Source organism: Marmota monax, unplaced genomic scaffold (assembly GCF_021218885.2).
Source record: "Marmota monax isolate L192 unplaced genomic scaffold, Marmota_monax_Labrador192_F-V1.1 WCK01_AAM20220418_F8-fsc00023, whole genome shotgun sequence".
NCBI classification, from domain to species: Eukaryota; Metazoa; Chordata; class Mammalia; order Rodentia; family Sciuridae; genus Marmota; species Marmota monax.
The window spans coordinates 7073176-7091631 of NW_026692907.1; the positions used below are offsets into that span (position 1 = coordinate 7073176).

General features: G+C 36.4%; 1 protein-coding gene across 3 annotated transcripts in view; it reads right to left on the bottom strand.

Moving 5' to 3' along the window:
- Mysm1 (Myb like, SWIRM and MPN domains 1) overlaps positions 1 to 10112 on the bottom strand; it is a 41210-nt gene extending 31098 nt beyond the window's left edge. For 2 of the 3 annotated variants that reach the window (XM_058581505.1, XM_046450981.2), the window contains exons 1-5: positions 10010 to 10112; positions 6013 to 6088; positions 4222 to 4292; positions 484 to 561; positions 372 to 395 (exon numbers count right to left, since the gene is read on the bottom strand). In XM_058581505.1, coding sequence (XP_058437488.1) covers positions 372 to 395; positions 484 to 561; positions 4222 to 4292; positions 6013 to 6088; positions 10010 to 10080 — 320 coding nt within the window. In that variant the 5' untranslated portion in view covers positions 10081 to 10112. The remainder of the gene's footprint in view (positions 1 to 371; positions 396 to 483; positions 562 to 4221; positions 4293 to 6012; positions 6089 to 10009) is intronic. The other variant, XM_046450982.2, reaches the window with a different exon arrangement.
- Between the last annotated feature and the right edge of the window lie 8344 nt (positions 10113 to 18456).

The window sequence follows — 18456 nt, forward strand, 5'->3', positions numbered from 1 at the left end:
TTCTAGATAATGCTTGAAAGCCATAAATCCAAATTAGATTTCTGCTGAAAATTAGTTAACACAGCAATAGAATTCAAGTTAATATACAATGTATTAGGTAATAGTTTCTTAAAATTTCCCCATAAATCTCTATGAATCTATCTTTCCCATAATTTGATGAATTGCCTCTATGGGTCACAAAAGAAATTCTAGCTAATAAATATCAACATACTTATGGCATTCTTACATCTGTACTAGAAACTCTGTTTTTAATATTTATTTTGTTTTTTAATCAAGAGGGCTTTTCCTCAAGATAACTATAATTTTTGAAAAATATTCCATAGTTTTAAATGATCAGAAAGGTTTTAAAAATATAAAACAGAAGTACATACATGATTTTTGCTGTTTTCTGCAGACTGCACCACATGAAAAAAAAAATAAGGAAGCTTGAGAAGAAATTTCTAAAAATGCATTTATATGTTTAACAGTTTAAATTGATTTTACCTGTTCGTTTGTTTTTTATTATCTTCCTTTTTATCAAGCCAGAATTTTCCTGGAAGTGATTTTTTAGATAAATAATACCTGTATGATTATTAAGGACACTTTTAAAATAAGATTAATCTCATAAAACTTTTATGTGACATATAAAATTGGCATTTATAGACTCATGAAAGTCATACTTTGTTTGACTTGGAAAACTTGAAATTCGCAAAACCAATTCTGAAAGCCTCTTCTAGGTCCACAAAAATTATGGTAAAAATATCTTACCTCAGTGTTGTTACAGGTATAAATTATATGTAATATCACACAATGCCTGCACAAAATGTGCTACATAAATGCTAATTTCTCTTCTCTATTAGAAGTGAGAAGAAATAGCCTTACTGTTTAAAACTTTTTTTCTAAAATATACGGGGAGTATAATAGATGAATTAGATTGGTTGTTTACAGTAATTTGAGAATATTGTTTCCATATTTCTAAAGATAACAGAGAATAGTTCAGCATTCCCCTCTACCCTAATGAAAAGAACACTGAGATCACATCTACAAAGGATCTCCTTCTCTGAAGTTCTTGAAACTAGCCTATTGCAATACTGTCATTAATCCAAACTACTATTTACTTTACAAATATTTATTGACTATACACTGCACCAGGTATTATGTTAGGTACTATGAGTTGAGGACAAAAAATATAAGCAGACATTACCCTGTCTTCTAAATGCTTATATATAATTCTCCTCTCATTATTATAATTTCTGTTACCATTTCTTAAGTAACTACTTCAGTGTTCATTAACCTAGAATTCTACCGTTTAATATAGTGGCTACTAGCCATATGTGACTCTTGAGCACTTAAACTCCATAACTGGCACGAACTGAAATGTTTTCTAAGGATAGAAAACACAGGGTTCCAAAGATTGAGTATGAAACAAAGAATGTAAAACATTTCATTAATAATGTTTACAAAAAATATTTTAAATGATATATTATTAGAATTATATATATAAATGATATATTATCAAAATAATTTTATCTGTTTTAAATAACTAGGAAATATTAAATTATATGTGCCTCTCATTGAATAGCAATTATTTAGGCTATAACTGCAATGTTTGGGAAATGTTAGAAAATAAGAAAGTCTATAAGAAGCTAACCTTTGATAATTAAAATCAACACAGCAATAATTGGGATGAATTAAAAATAAACCATAATTTATTAGACTATTAATAATCTTTATAAGTCATATAAGAAATCATTTTGTTCAACCTTTCCATTTAACATATAAGAAAACTGAGTCTCAAAGAAGTTAAATAACCAATATCACACACAAAGGAAAAAATGAGGACAATAAATCAAAGGCATTTCTGTGTATCAGTGACAAATCCTCTGAAAGGGAAATGAGGAAAACTACCCCATTTACAATAGCCTCAAAAAAAAAAAAAAATACACACACACACACACACACACACACACACTTGGGAATCAACTTAATGAAAGAACTCTACAATGAAAACTACAGAATGCTAAAGAAAGAAATTAAAGAAGACCTTATAAGATGGAAAGATTTTTCTCTTGCTCTTGGATAGGAAAAATTAATACTGTCAAACTGACCATACTACCAAAAGCACTATACATACTTAATGCAATTAAATCAAAATCCCAATGTCATTCTTCATAGAAATAGAAAAAATAGTCATGAAGTTCATCTGGAAAAATAAGAGACCCAGAAAAGCTAAAGCAATCCTTAACAAGAAGAATGAAGCAGGTGGCATCACTATACCAGACCTTAACCTATACTACAGAGGAACATAACAAAAACAGCATGGTATTAGCACCAAAACAGACTTGTAGACCAATGGTACAGAATAGAGGACACAGAGACTAACCCATATAATTACCGTTATCTTATATCAGACAAAGGTGCAAAAATGTTCATTGGAGAAAAGGTAGCCTCTTCAACAAATGGTGCTGGGAAAACTGGAAATCCATATGCAACAAAATGAAATTAAACCCCTATCTCTCACCATGCACAAAACTCAACTTAAAGTGAATCAAAGACCTAGGAATTAAACCAGAGACACTGCATCTATTAGAAGAAAAGGTAGGCCCAAATCTCCATCATGATGGATTAGGCTCAGACTTCCTTAATAAGACTCCAATAGCATAAGAATTAAAATCAAGAATCCATAAATGGGATGGATTCAAATTAAAAGGTTCTTCTCAGCAAAGAAACAATCGGTGAGGCAAACAGAGTGCCTACATTTGGGAACAAATCTTTACCACATGCACATCAGATAGAGCACTAATCTCTAGGATATATAAAAAAATCAAAAATCTCAACACCAAAAAAAAAACCCAATCAATTAATGGGCTAAGGAACTGAACAGACACTTCTCAGAAGAAGATATAAAATTAATCAACAAATATATAAAACAAAAGTTCAACATCTCTAGCAATTAGAGAAATGCAAAACAAAACTACTCTAAGATTTCATCTCACTCCAGTCAGAATGGCAGCTATTAAAAATACAAACAACCGTTAAGTGTTGGTGAGAATGTGGGGAAAAAGGCACACTCATACATTGCTGGTGGGACTGCAAATTGGTGCAGCCAATATGGACAACAGTATGGAGAAACCTTGGAAAACTGGGAATGGAACTACCATTTGACCCAGCTATCTCACTCTTCAGTCTATACCCAAAGGACTTAAAAACAGCATACTGTAGGGACACAGCCACATCAATGATTATTGCAGCACAATTCACAATAGCTAAACTGTGAGACCAATCTAGATGCTCTTCAGTAAATGAATGGATAAAGAAAATGTGACGTATATACAATGAAATATTATTCATCATTAAAAGAGAATAAAATCATGGCATTTATAGTAAATGGATAGAGTTGGAGAATATAATGCTAAGTGAAGTTAACCTATCCAAAAAAATCAAAAGCCGAATGTTTTCTCTGATTTAAGGATGCTGATTCATAATGTGGTTGGGAGGTGGGCATGGGAGGATTAGGACAAAGCGGAGGGAAGAGAAGGGAGAAGGTAGGGGATAGGAAAGAAGGTGGAATGAGGTGGACATCATTACCCTAAGTACATGTATGAAGACTCTACTTTGCATACAAGCAGAGATATGAAAAATTGTGCTCTTTATGTGTAATATGAATTGTAATGCATTCTGCTGTCATATATAACAAATTAAAATTTTTTAAAAATGAGGACAAGAGACTAGTGGCTGAGGCTGAAACATAGATAAGTAGCCACAATTTTGGGGATAAAATATTCATTCTACAGTATTTGCTTTATGTTTTGTACTTAAGATTCTTCCCACAAAACACCTGTAAATTATAGAGTAAAAAGTGAAAAGAACTTTTACATATTATAATTTTGAATCCTTAGAAAAATGAACCTCTTTTAAGTTTTAACTCTGAAAATGGAAATTGGCTTTAAGGTTCTGACTGACTTAAATATTCTATAGTTTCAATTCAGTACTCACATATCACGAAGTGTTGGCTGACAACAAAATTCTAAAAAATATTAAGTTGGATCTCAGACTAAGCAATAAAACAGAACTTGAAGAATAAAATAAATGCTTTCTCATAGATAGAAAATATTGTATTACATGATAGCAGTCTGTAACCAAGTAATACCCATCTAGGAACTAGAGTAGCCTCTCTCATCATTTTTACATTGATTTTTTAAAACTGAAACCATAAATGCCCCTATAATCACTAAAGGATACTCTTCTTCCAACAACATTTTCTCAATGACAGCTCTGTTCTCTTCACTGATGGTGCTATCAAGAGTCCAAGGCTATTAAAAAAAAAAAAAAAAAAGGAGTAAGAACACATATTTTTATTATGTTTTGGAAATATTTTTCATGTTTTAGTAAACAAAAATATATAATATTATAATTACAAATAATAACAGCTACTATGTATTGAGTGCAGACATCTTTGATTCTCACAAAAACTATGAGATAAAACTTCATGCTCACTGATAGCACTGCAGCATTTTAGGTGGAAGAAAGAGTCCTTAAACCAGCATTGTCAAATTCCAAGGCTCATGTTCCTCCCCACAATGAGATAATAATGGCTACTATATATGAGGAGTTATTAGGCATCAGATATCTTACTAGACACTTAACAAATTTCCAAAACTTACAATTCTTTTTTTCCCTCAGCCACAATCTCTCTGTGGATGATCATGCATATTTTCAACTCCAAAGTTATAAATTATCAGCTCATATATGTTCTCCAAGCTTACATCCAACTGTTCACTCAAGATTTCATCTTGGATATAATTGGCTTTTCAAATTTAACATATTCAAAATGAAACTTACCATTACATATCTCCAACTGCTTCTTCTGTTGCTTTTCCAACATAGTAAAAGGCATTACTAGTCACTAAGTTCCTCCATCTAAAAACCCAGTAATTATTGTGGATTCTTTCTTTTCCCCAGTCTCCATATTCAATCTGCCAACCAGCTCTACCTCCAAAATATAATTCAAATCTGTTAATGTCTCTCTCTTTTGCTACCACTAGGGACAAGCCACCATCATAAATCTTACTTAGATTACTTCAAATGTTTCCTAACTGGTCCCTTTGATTCCACTCTTGCTTCCCCTCCAATCTAATCTTTACCCTAGCATCCCAAATTAATTGTATCAAAATGAACTTACACATTTGAATAGAATCTATACCCTAAATTAACTGTATCAAAATGAACTTACCCATCTGTATAAAATCTATGTAAAGTGTTTCAATGATGATTCAGTTCTCTTAAAATAAAATGTAAGCCCTTTAACATAATTTAACTCACAAGCCCTAAATGACAAGAGTTCTTACCTGCTTTCACATCTCTCTTTCCCACTATATTCTAGACGTGGTATAGGGCTCCTTCCTTCAACCAGAGCTTCTGCAATTGTTATTCCTTTTACCTAGAATTCTTTTCTCAATTCTTCACATATCTCCCCATTCTTCCTATTAATTTTTAGCTTAAAATATCACCTCCCCAGTTTCCCTCATTGACAATTTATCTCAAGGAGGCTCCCCACCCTGGTATTCTCATCAGCACTTTATTTCCTTCATAATCTACAAATGGTTTGCCTACTTATCACCTCTCTCTCCTACTGAATGAATACAAACTCTTTGAAAGTAGGACCACATCTGTCTTGATTATAGCTGTATTCCCAAACCTGGACTAGTGTCTGGCATATAGTAGATATTCAATAAATAACTGATAAATAAAGAAATGAAAGTAGGGTTAATCCCCACTGTTTACTTGAAGAAACAAAGGTTCACAAACCTGAGAAGTGGCAGAGTCAAGAATTTGTACCTAAATCCAACTGGCTCCAAAGTTGTTTCTCAATAGGACATTTTTCAAAATTGAAAGAAAAATGAGGTTTCTTCCATTATGAAAATAAGAAAAAAGTTCTTATGTATTATCTATGTTATTTCTGAAAACTAGCCCTCTGTTAAAAATAAGAAAGAGGCACTCTGGGCAATGATAACAGTTTCATACAATACTTACAATAAGGCCATTCTCATTTCTCCATGATGAGTCCAGATAGTGATCTTGTAAAAGTGATGCTTTATTTTCATCATTTCTGTAATAATTAAGAAAATGGCTATAAGAGATAAATATTGGTTAATGGCTATAGCTCATACTCAGGGACTCTGGTGTAGGTTTCTTCTCCCCTTAAAAAGATTTAATATAGCAAAAATGCCTACTGTACCTCCTTGGCCTATAAGGAAAAAAATACCCAGGCAACAACCACAACATACTCTGTGGCCTTGAAGTACCACTTCAGTTTTGACTCATGTACTCATATGTGTAAAAGAACTCAACTTTGTAATTAAACCTTTTAACTATATCTAAACCATAAAAAACTTCCATCTATAGCATCAACCTCAAAATGAAGAAAAAAAATCAAAACTAGATGGAAAAATTAAAATAGAAATTACTAAATGAAGTTTTAATGACATCCCATACACTTTTCTTTTTTGTAATGGGGATTGTACCAAGGGATACCTCACCATGAGCTACATGCCCAGTCCTTTTTATTTTCTAAGACAGGGTCTCACTAAATTGCTGAGGCTGGCCTCAAACTTGCGATCCTCCTTGCCTCAGAGTCCCAAGTCGATGGGATTACAGTAGTGTACCACCACACCTAGTTCTACTCATATAATTTTTAAAAATTAATTTGGGTTATTTGGAGGACTTCTGTGTCCATCGGGGAATCAAACTTTATTAATTTTCTCACTCCTTTCATTGTACTAACAAGTTACAAAGTACACTACATAAGTAAAAAGGCTGGCTCGTTAAGTTCTCAGGACCACAAACTGTGATATAATTAAATTTAATATTTTGCTTTTGTACACTTGAAGTTACAAATTTTCTAGTAATGACTTTTCCCTGGCCAAACTTTTCCCCAGGTTTAAATTCAAGGACCAACTCTGATCTGGAAGAGGCTAAATAAAGGATTCTGTCTCTTGTATCAGCAAAAGGAAATATTTGCTCAAATAACTAGGTCTACCAAGTGTGTGGGAGTTGGGACTATTATCATTTCAAGTTCACTGCACAAATCTCTTCACATAGTACTCTCTAATAGGAAGGATTAGCAATATCTACACTCTGGTGTATGCATATGAACACTGCCCTAATCTCCATACATACCACAAATCAACATGTGTAAGTCTAAAATCACTTTTTCTCCCAAATCTGTTACCCTTCCATTGTTCTTTATCCCAGTTAATTGCACCATCACCTCCCTGGTTATCCAAACCAAAAGTCTGAATCTGCTGTTCTTTCTTCACAATCCTTATTCAGTCTGCTTGACAATTCTATTGTTTCTCCCTTTTCCAAACCTAGTCTTTCCACTGTATTCATACTTAGTTTGAGATCTCATAGTTTCAGACCTTACAGCTTTCCTGCCTAAGTATAAGAGATAAAGCCGACAAGCTATTCATCTTTCATCTTTTCTTCACTTTATTCCACCCGTCACTATAAAACGTCTACTGTCTATCTTATCCAACAGCAATATTAGTTCTGTATGAGGAGGGACTTGATTTTTACAACAGCTATATACCTAGGCCTGGCATGTACATGGTGCTCAATTCACACTTGATTGAATGAACAAAGTAGGTGGGTCACAAATCACACAGGTCTCTAGTAGGGAACTGAAGATTTATCACAAAATCAATTGGAGACTGAAGGGAATAATATTCACATTTGGTAAGAAAGACCCTATCTTTAGTAAAGAATAAAGGGGGTCAAGGAGACAAAGACCAGTAAAGAATCGATTATAAAAATACCAAAAAAAAAAAAAAAAAAAAGGTGGCAGCAACTTATACCTCAGGAACAAACAGTGTGACCAGAAGTAAATACATTTGAAAGGATATGTAAACAGAATGAACAGTTCCTTAACAACTAATAGAATGGGAAAGTAGAAAGAGTTAAGAAAAAGGGATGAAGTTTTAGATCTGTGTCTTATATGACCGGATGGGTGGCTGCCGGTGCCACTTAATAAACTAGGGAACATCAGAGAGGCAGGTCTGGTGGAGAAAGTTTGTAAGTTGAGATTTAAGTACTTGTGGGACATCCAAGTGCTGATAGATTCAGAGAGTTGAGTAAATTACTCTGAAGCTCAGGAGAAAGATTTGGGTTACTGACAGATTTGGGAGATATTAGCATGTATTAGGTTCAACTTGGGGAACTTCCATGGAAGAACACTGGTAAAATTTCATATGGAGCATCTAACAAAAATTACGTGACTATGAAGAAGCAGAAGACCTATGACAAATCCCTTTTTAATATCATCATTTAAAGAACAAGCAGAAGAAAAGGAAGACAAGAAAAAACGATAAGAACAGAAGGAAAACTAAAACGCCATCTTTTAATTTTGGTACCTAGCACTCAGAAAATGGTTAAAAGCAGTATGCTTTAAATTTATCTTCAAGAGTTCCACAAATGCTATTATCAGCTGTAATTACACATTTCAGGGGGCACCAGTTATACTAAATTCCAGATGACTGTAGCCCCATTTACAAGAACATAATGTCAATAAGTCTCCTTGGAATCACATAAAGCAATGAATCTGACCATCAGGAGCCAATAATCTTTGTAGTTCTGCTTGTATGAGACAGATTGAAGAGCCACCACTACACCTAAGGCTGAAAAAACAGGAAGGAAGAAAACGAGAAAAGGGAGAAAAATTAAACACAATAAGAAAAATTAAGATAAAACCATGAAAGAGGCATAGAGCCAAAATCCTCAGATGATCTTCCAAGGCAAACTCATTTCTTTATAGACTGCAGATTAAGTATCCCCGTCCACTTACTTCATTGACTTGTTATGAAACATAAATTAAATCAAGCATTCAAAAATACTTAAAATTTAAAGCCTACACAAATTGTGAACAATTGTTATGAAAGACTTCCTACTTATCTGTATAGCTTCCGACTGCTCTGCGTAAAGATCCATATTCCTCACATTTTTATAGTTCTTTAGAATTCACACTTGAAACTCCCTATCTTAGTGCCTCATGGTCAAGGTGGGTACTTTTCTCCTTCTGAGCCCTGATATCAAGAGGAATCACATGAAATTGCCACTTCACATGTCAAAAATGGCCTATGTAACGTAACTCGATGCAATTAGAACATAGATCTGATTTCTATTTTGTATAGACTTGAAAGGGACAGGGAAACCGAAGATGGTGTGTTGGGTCATTACTGAAAGGAGGCACATTTCTTACTTTGAAAGCAAAGGCGCAAAGGAGGTTGTTTCAAACCATATCATCCTGTTCTGCAGGAATAGGTACTAAAGGAAACCATCCCCGAGGATGAGGACTCATTTGATCTTCACAACGACCTTATGAGATATACATCATGACCCCCAACTTACATACAAGCAGTCTGAGGCTCAGACAAGTTAAGCGTCTTGCCCAAGGTCACAAGGCTAGTTACTGGTAGAACCAGCAAAAGCAGAAGGAAAGTCCAGAACTGTCCAGAACTCTAAAATCTGACCCCTTTCCTTTAACTCATGCTGCCTCTTAGGAAGTTTTTCGCAACTACCCCTATGTAGAAAAAGGAACGAAACGACTCGTCCAAGGTCGCACGGATAGCAAGCGATGGAAGATGAGTCCCTGAGCTCAGGTCCGGTCTACTAGGTGCCCTCATTCTAGTTACTGACGGCAGATTCTGAGGCAAAGGGAATGCAAGAAGGCATCCGAATTGTTGGAGCAAGTGCAATAAGCTAAGAGAAAACTGGTCCCTCACAGCATCTCTGTAAAAAAGTTAAAGAGCCATGCGGACACTTGAGTACCTGAGCTCAAGTACATTCTGCTGGGCTCAGGACAAGCTAGCGGGCGGAACCCGCGCTTCGACTTCCGGGACCAGAGGAGACTCTGGCCCAACACACCATCTTCGGTTTCCCTGTCCCTTGCCGGACCCGCAGCCAAGGATCCACGGTCCTCCCCTCGCATCTATGCCCGCCCCCATCCCGGGGAGACCCCGTCTCTGCGCCTCACCCTGGCGGTGCCGCCGCAGCCGGAGCCACCACATCCCCTTCGATATCCACATCTGCCTCTTCCGCAGCCATGATGGCACCTGACCCCGTCAGTCTTCCCGAGAGATACCGCGAGAGGTGGCGCGCAGGGGCGGGGCCGAGGTCGTTGCGTCACGGGGCGGAGTTGAAACCTCGCCCCGAGCTAGGGAGGCGGGACTATGAGAGGAACTGGGTCTCCAAAGGCGGGGGCTTAGTATTAAATGTTTTGACGTCTAAAGAGATCTAGGAAAGTCACCCAGGCAGGACTTCTAGGAGCTTGTGTTCCAGGACAGATTCTTTGACGCCTCACTTCTCTCATGTGTGCAATGGGGATACCAGCAAGTATCTTTCTAGTCAGATGAAAAAGTCAAATCAGACCTACTTTGTGAACTCCTCAGGAGGCAAAGGTGAAGGACTCTTTTGGGCTCGTTAAATATCTCTCTGTCGTTCTCTCTCTCTCTCTGGAAAACTTGACTTGTGTGAAGTGTAGAAAGACTTACATTTCAAAATGCAACAAAAATATATTAATATAACTTATGGTTGTGTTTTTTATGGCGATCTTTACAATTTAAAAATCACTCTCATGACTGTTGATCCTTATAATAACCCAGTAAGGCAAGCAAGGCCATATCATCAGTTACACTTCACAGATGAAAAACTGAAGCTCAGAAAGTTAACATGATTGCCCAAGGACAGCCCAAGGAATTCAGACCTTTTTGACTCTTCCCTAAGTGTTCACTGCATATAAATCAACATTGTTAGAAGCTCTTGAGGATAAACACCATTTCTGCCAAAAATTGATGGCTTTTCAAGAACTTAGACATTGCCCTTACACATTCCTTTACTTACTTCACCAAGGATTCCCATTGACTCATTTGTCTTCATCCCCCCCACCCTGCCCAGTTATGAATACTTGAAGGATAAAAACTGTCTGATAGTCCTTAAACTAACAACATTCAGCATGGTATCAGGAGTGTAGTAGTGCTCAATAAATGTTGAAGAAGCGAATGAGTCAGCAAAATGAGCTTATTTCCCACATCATTCTTAATTTGTCTCATCTCATTTTTGTTTATTCTCAGAGCATAAGATGGGCTGAACCATGAATGTAATGGAAAGAAGATGGAGAGAAAGATTTTTAAAGATGAGAACCCAGTGCTCAAAAACTGAACACTGTGAGTGCCCATTCTCAGGCCACCTGAGGGTGCTCTTCTGTTGTCAAGGGTCTTATCCAGTGACCAGCTCCCATGATAACACCATGTCTGCACAGAGTAGGTATTTTAAAGTGTCTGTTGAATTTAATTTAGAGCAGATTTAGGATTTGTTGTACATGGACGAGATAGTAAAAAAAAATGTAGAATGGAGCTGGGTGCAGTGCTGCATGCCTGTAATCGCAGCAGCTTGGGAAGGGTTGCAAGTTCAAATCCAGCCTCAGCAACTTAGCAAGACCCCCGTCTCTAAACAAAATATTCAAAAACCCTGTAAATGATGTTGCTCAGTGGTTCAGTGCCCCTGGGTTGAATCCCTGGTGGGAGAAGGAGGAGGAGGAGGAGGAGGAGGAGGAGGAGGAGGAGGAAAAGGGGAAGGGATGTACCTTTCACTGACATTTACACACCAGGTCTGGATGAGGACCCTGGCAACACTGGAAATTTGTTGTATCAAGTTCGATACAACAAATTAGTTGTATCCTAGAGAATAATACACAATACTGAACAGTGTTTCCTGCAGGCTTTTGCTAGTCCAGGACCCTACATTGGTAGGCATTGAAATATAGATGGAAGGAAGGAAGGAAGGAAGGAAGGAAGTCATCTCAATGCCTCCCTTGACAGAGTCCTTAGTTAGGAAAAAATATCAATTGAAATCCATCCAGTACTGACATGGCTGTTAGACTCACCATACCAGAACATTAAAGCATTCTTCATAACTGTATTGTGTAAATTCAATAAGTTAATAGAGGCACGGAAAATACAAAAAAAGGATAAAATTCAACTTCTGGGGATGAAAACTACAATGTGTGAGATGAAAAATACACTATCAAGATTGATGACATGTTAGATATTGATGAAGAAAGGATCAGCAAACTTGGATACATAACAAAAAGAGACCAAAAAAAAAAAAAAGGAACACACAGAGAAATAAAAAAAAATTAAAAATGAACAGAGAATCCATAAGGGAACTTCAAGCATCTCAGTATGTATGCAATAGGAGTCTCTAAAAAGCAGGGGTAAGGGATCATAGAAAATATCTGAAAAAATAATGCCTGAAAAGAATGTCCAAATTAGAAGAAAACTGTAATCTCATAGATCCTAGAAACTGAAGAAACTCCAAGCAGAAAACAATAAATAAAAAATATACTAGGATCCATTATGATCAAATTACTCAAAACCAATGATAAAGAGGAAATTTTGCCAAAGGGGAAAAAAAAGGCATATTACCTACGTAGGGACAAAGAATGACATCAGATTTCTTGTTGAGAACAGCGAAAGCAAGAAAACCTAAAAGCAACATCCTTAAAGTAGAGAAGGGGGGAGTGTAGCAAATCACCTCACTTAAAATTCTATGCCTAGTAAAAATACTTTTCAGGAGATGAAGGCAACCTAAAGACTTTTATATGATATACAAAATCTGAAAGAACAAGAAACATTAGAGGAGGGGGGAGGATGTGAAAGGCAGCGAAGCACAACAGACACTAGTATGGCAATTTGTAAATCAATGGATGTGTAACTGATGTGATTCTGCAATCTGTGTATGGGGTGAAGGTGGGAGTTCATAACCCACTTGAATCAAAGTGTGGAATATGATATGTCAAGAAATTTGTAATGTTTTGAACAACCCACAATAAAAAAGTTAAAAAGAAAAAAAAAAAAAAAGAAACATTAGAGGACATCTAATCAGGCAGAAGGAAATTATGTAAGATGGAAATATGGATCTACACGGAAGAATGGAGATCAGGGATAACAACTACATAGGTACATATGCAAGATTTTTTCTTAGCACTTAAATCTCTTTAAACAGAATATTAGCCATTTAAAAATAATACCAATATACTGTGAGATTCATAACATATATGCAAATAAAATGTGTGACAACAATGTAAAATCTAGGAAGAAAGACGTGCAAGCACAATATTGTAAGGTTCTTACACCATTCAAGAAGTGGCATAATAGCCCTTGAATATGCATTAGAGATTATAGTATAAACCCGTGCACAATTACTAAAATAACAAGACCATGTTTGAATGTTAAAATTTGAAAAATACATTAATAAATTACTTGCAACTTTTTAAGTAATAAAAGGGGGTAATTATTAACTTGCTAAGGGACACAGATTTAGGAAGTAATGGAGCAGGAATTCAAAGGGACAAAGATATTATTTTTCCTACCCCGGCCTGTCTTTCGTATGTGTGTGTGTGTGTACACATAGGTGTATCTTCAGAGTTAAGTAGGAAGACCACCACATCAGTGTAGAGATGGACAAGTAAATGTAAATGTAAAGAAATGGAAGGACATTTAGGCCTGAATGAATGTGCACATCTAAGTTCACAGTGTTAGATGCTGCCAAGCAATGTTGAAGAAAAAGGAAGCTGGAGTGTTATAGGTTGCTGGTTCTAATATGGCGGAAGATTCTAATATTTTTTGTCTCATTGGCCTAATCATGTATGCTCTGATAACTTCTATGGTAGGAGGATGATTTTTTTTCTTTTTATTGCTTTATTCCTATGGACTACATCAGTATTAGTTTCATAGCAAGCATTCAATAAATATTTGTTGAATAAATGATCAAAAAAAAAGACCAACCAAAATGAACACACAGAGGAATTTTTTAAAAATTAAAAATGCATAGAGAATCACTGAGTTGTAAGGCAAATTCAAGTTCCCCCAATATATACGCATTTGGAGTCTCTGAAAAGCAGGGGTGGGGGGTTTTGCCCCTGTATGAAGCCATTACATTGGAAACATAGCTGAGTCTCCTTGTTCTAACTCCAGATTCAGAAAGCAATAAACCTACATATATTATGACTTATCTTTTCACAAAGCAAGAGAATGGACAGATCATACTGATGGGAGCTTTACAGACAGGTGGCAGTTACAATTCTTGATGCAAAGGACAACTTGGCAGGCTGGTAAGCCAATCAGTCTTGTGAGCCTTTCAAGTAGTACGAGTCACCCGGGTCTGGCCTCTTTGCTCTTGGAGAGGACAAGCCAGTCTGCAGGCTCTTCAAGCATGTGTGCTCCACACATCCCTCCACTATCTGACCTTGTCACGTCACTTTTACTATTTTTTTCTTGTTTATTTACAAAAAAGCAGAGGGCAAAATGGTTAAATTCAAGCTAGTTGTCTTTGCAATTAACAATTTACTTCCTTTAAACAATGTTAAAATTAAAGTCTTATGGGGGATCATATATTTAGATTTTTATTTTGGAAATTAACTTTTATTTTTACTCTTAATCCTCTTAAAATGTCATTATATATTTAAAAATGCATAATGCTTATATAGAAAAGAACATTTTTATTCGTTCTGATTCTCTATTTTCCTGCAAACTGAATGAATATTGGGGTAATTTTAGACTGTAGGGGGAGAAAGATGAATTATGGATAGAGAGGATGTGCCAAGCCAATATGAACACCTGCCTATCCCAAATATCATGTAAGGCAGGATCTTCTTTGACCCTCCTAGGATTCTTGCCAAGAAAGTATTATCATCCCCAGGTCAGGCAACTTAAGATTCAGAGAGTGATGACTACATAGCTAGTGAGTATCAGAGCTGGAATTCCAGCCCAGGTCTTTCTGATTCTGTACTGACTCAAGTATACTTTCTTTTTTTTTTTTAAGTTATAGGACACAATACCTTTATTTTATTTATTCATGTGTGCTTAGGATCGAATCCAGTGCCCCACACATGCAAGGCAAGCACGCTACCACTGAGCCACAATCCCAGCCCTCAAATATACTTCCATATTAGTTACAGTTTGGATTTGAAATGTCCCCTAATGGCTCACATATTGAACGTATGTTCCCCAATGCAGCAATGGTCAGAAATGGGGCCTTTTGCAGGTGATTGGATCATGAGGGCTTTAATCTTTTCAATGGAATAATTCACTAATAGATTCATAGCTAATAGACTACTGGAAGATGGTGGAAACAGTAGGAGGTGAATATAGGCGAAGCGGGTGGGTTCCTGAGAATGTGCTCTGGAAGCTTGTGTCTCATCCCCAGTACCTTCCTCTCTTTCTCAACTTCCTGGCTACCATGAGTTGAACAGCTTTGTTCCTCCATTCCCTTCTGTCATAATGTCCTGCTTCACCACAGGCTCAGAAACAATGGAGCCAGCCGACCTTGGACAGAAATCTCTGAAATCATAAGCCAAAATAAATTTTCTTCCTCTAAGTTGTTTTTCTTATGTATTTTCTTATGTCACAGTGATGGAAAGCTGACCAATACAGTATTATAATAGAAATAATGGGGTATTTTGCTATACAATGTAAGCTGGGTTTTTTTTCATGTTTAAGAATAAATCAGAAGTAGAAGATTTTCTTGTTTCTTTGAGGTATTTAAGTCTAGAGATAAGTAGAAAGTATATTTGAAGGGTTAGAACCTTGTTGTGGGTTTATAAATTGTTTTATCTAACCATCAATATCGTCTATACACTTTGTTGATCCTAAAACAAAGTTAGAAGGAGGTACCATACCTCCTTCTAAATCCTTGTGGATGTTGTTAAAGGAACATTCAGCCACTTTGCAGAAACATAACCTGACAGCACTGTATATCTCTCACTTTATTTTATATTTCAACTACATGGCTTTTGAATGCATTGAGGAGACAGCTTATTTAGTTCTTGTTTTTCCACATTTCATTGCATTTTTATTGAACAAGCAAAGTATAATTGTAATATTAATCCATAAAAATCTGGCATGTTATCCTTCTTGTTAATTAGCTCAGATTTGTAAATGCTTTAAAAGCAGGAAGTGTCATGCAGCTGCTCCTGATATTATTATTACTTTACTAGCTGAACCGTCAGCTAAATGATTGCCAGGGATTCAAAAGAGTTCCCATTTTAAAAATACAATAGCTAGTGAGAGGGAAGGATTCTGCACTTTGTATTTGGGGTAAAAATGGGAGTTCATAACCCACTTGAATCAAATGTATGAAAGGTGATATGTCATGAGCTTTGTAATGTTTTGAACAACCAATAAAAAAAAGAAAACCACTTTATCTATATAGAGGTGAGATAATAGATGAATGCAGACATAGACTTATGGGCTACACTTGGCAGGCATGGGATATGGCTTGAATTGTTCCAGGAAATCAAGCTGCATTTTATTTTCTTTTTCCTCTCCCATTCCCTGAAATCACATAAGGTAGCTACTGAAAAAGCTGTTCTCAATATGTTGTAAAGAAAGTCTGCCAATGCACTTCTTACATTTTAATTACAGTAATGCTACATCCATCTGACATTTTTTGGAAGGAAAAAAAAAAGGTGCCAGCATTAATGAGCTCCTACTGTGTGCCAGGCATTTTGCATACATTATTTATTTACAGCCAGACAACAGATCTTTGAGGTAGGAAGTGCTGTTTCTGTTTGCAGATGTGGCAACTGAGGCTCAGAATAGCTAAGTAACTTACCAAAGAAATGTAGCTTATCATCTTTTTATTACATCATTCTGTTTGAAATTAGGTATAGATATCATCATTCAGACTTAAATCTTTTCTTATCAGCAAACCCTAGTGGAGGGATTTTACTTACTTTCTGATAGATCCAGGTGGATGGGCATGGCCAGGCCTGGGTCCCATGCCAACCTTGAAGCCAGGAGGACTTTGTGTCATCAGGATCATATGGAATAAAGAGGAATGGGGGCTCTCCAAGAAAAATATGATTTATTTTTCAGAGAGCAGAAAAAGAATTTGGGGCTGACTGAATAACAGGTGCCCATTATGCTGTAATTTCCCTCTGTTGCCCCAAAACTTTGGGTCTGTTAACCACCACAGATCCATTCTAGTATTACTCAACCTCTATAGACTCCTGTTTCTTCATTTGTAGGGTTAAATGTTGGTGGCTAAAAGACCTATATACTTATTGATTGCTATGGATACAAAAGGCTAGGAGAATGTTGGAGTCTACGTGGGTTTGTATATGTTTATAAATTAAAGTATGGACCATAATTGAAGTATTACTTCTACCTGAAGTCCATACCTTTCTCCCAATCCCAGCCCATCCACATTCTCAGAGGCTCTGGCTGCCTCCTTACCTCTAAAAGGGCAGTAAATTCTGACTCAGCTCTGACCTACTATTGCCAGGCTGGAACTTTGGTTCAAAGTTGCTAGAGTTTCTGATTTTTGTTTTCAGGGAAGCCAGAAATCAAGATTAATTTGTAAAAGCCAATTCAAGATTGAAAAAATAAAAAATAATTAAATCAAATGAACATTTATGTGGGTTGTATGTCTCCCACAGTTGGTGACTTTTGGCCTACTTCCTTCTCTTATATCACATGTAGTGTGGCTAGGATTTTTTAGAATTGCAAAAGAAAACTTCTTTTATAAACACTTAATCACTTGATACTGAGTGGGTCATGGTATAATCACACAATGTTTATTTCTGCTAGGTTTCTTTAGGAAAAAAAAAATCCCACCAAGTATAATTGATAATGTTGTTAAAATGAGAACTTGCCCCTTGATCGTGAATGAGCACATCTTTGGGTCAACTTTGTTTTCAATTTTGGTTTTCATTCTGCATTTCTTCCCATCATAAGGTTTCCCTTGAATAGTTAATTAACTCCTTGAGAAATACAGTGGCTGCTATAAAGTTATCCATTAATTTAAAATTTGTGTTTTTACTTCTTTCAGAGGTCCTAAGACTACTGTGCTAGATGCAGTAGTCACTGAGGTGAGCAAGATCTTGTCACCACTGCTAAGAAGTTCATACTCATATAATATATTCATATAGTTCAATAATCATTCCACAACAACAGAACAGATGCCATGTGCAGAGCGCTGTGCCTGCCTCCATGGAAGTATGATGGGGCAAGTTTGACTCTGCATGATAGGAAAGTCTAACCTTTTTTTGTGGGTACTGGGGATTGAACCCAGGGGCACTCAACCACTGAGCCACATCCCCAGCCCTATTTTGTAGACAGGGTCTCACTGAGTTACTCAGCATCTCACCATTGCTGAGGCTGGCTTTGAATTTGCAATCCTCCTGCCTCAGCCTTCTAAATTGCTGGGATTACAGACCTGAGCCATGACACCCAGTGGGAAAGTAACCTCTTGGGTACTGCCTCTCATCCTCTCAGTCTACCTCTTACTATAACTATTGCCATAACAACCACTTTGCAGAAGCATAACCTGACAGCACTATGTATCTTTCACTTTCTGTACTAGGACATCCTTGACTCATGCACAACCTGGAAAAGCAAGAGTGTTAACATCCCATGAGGC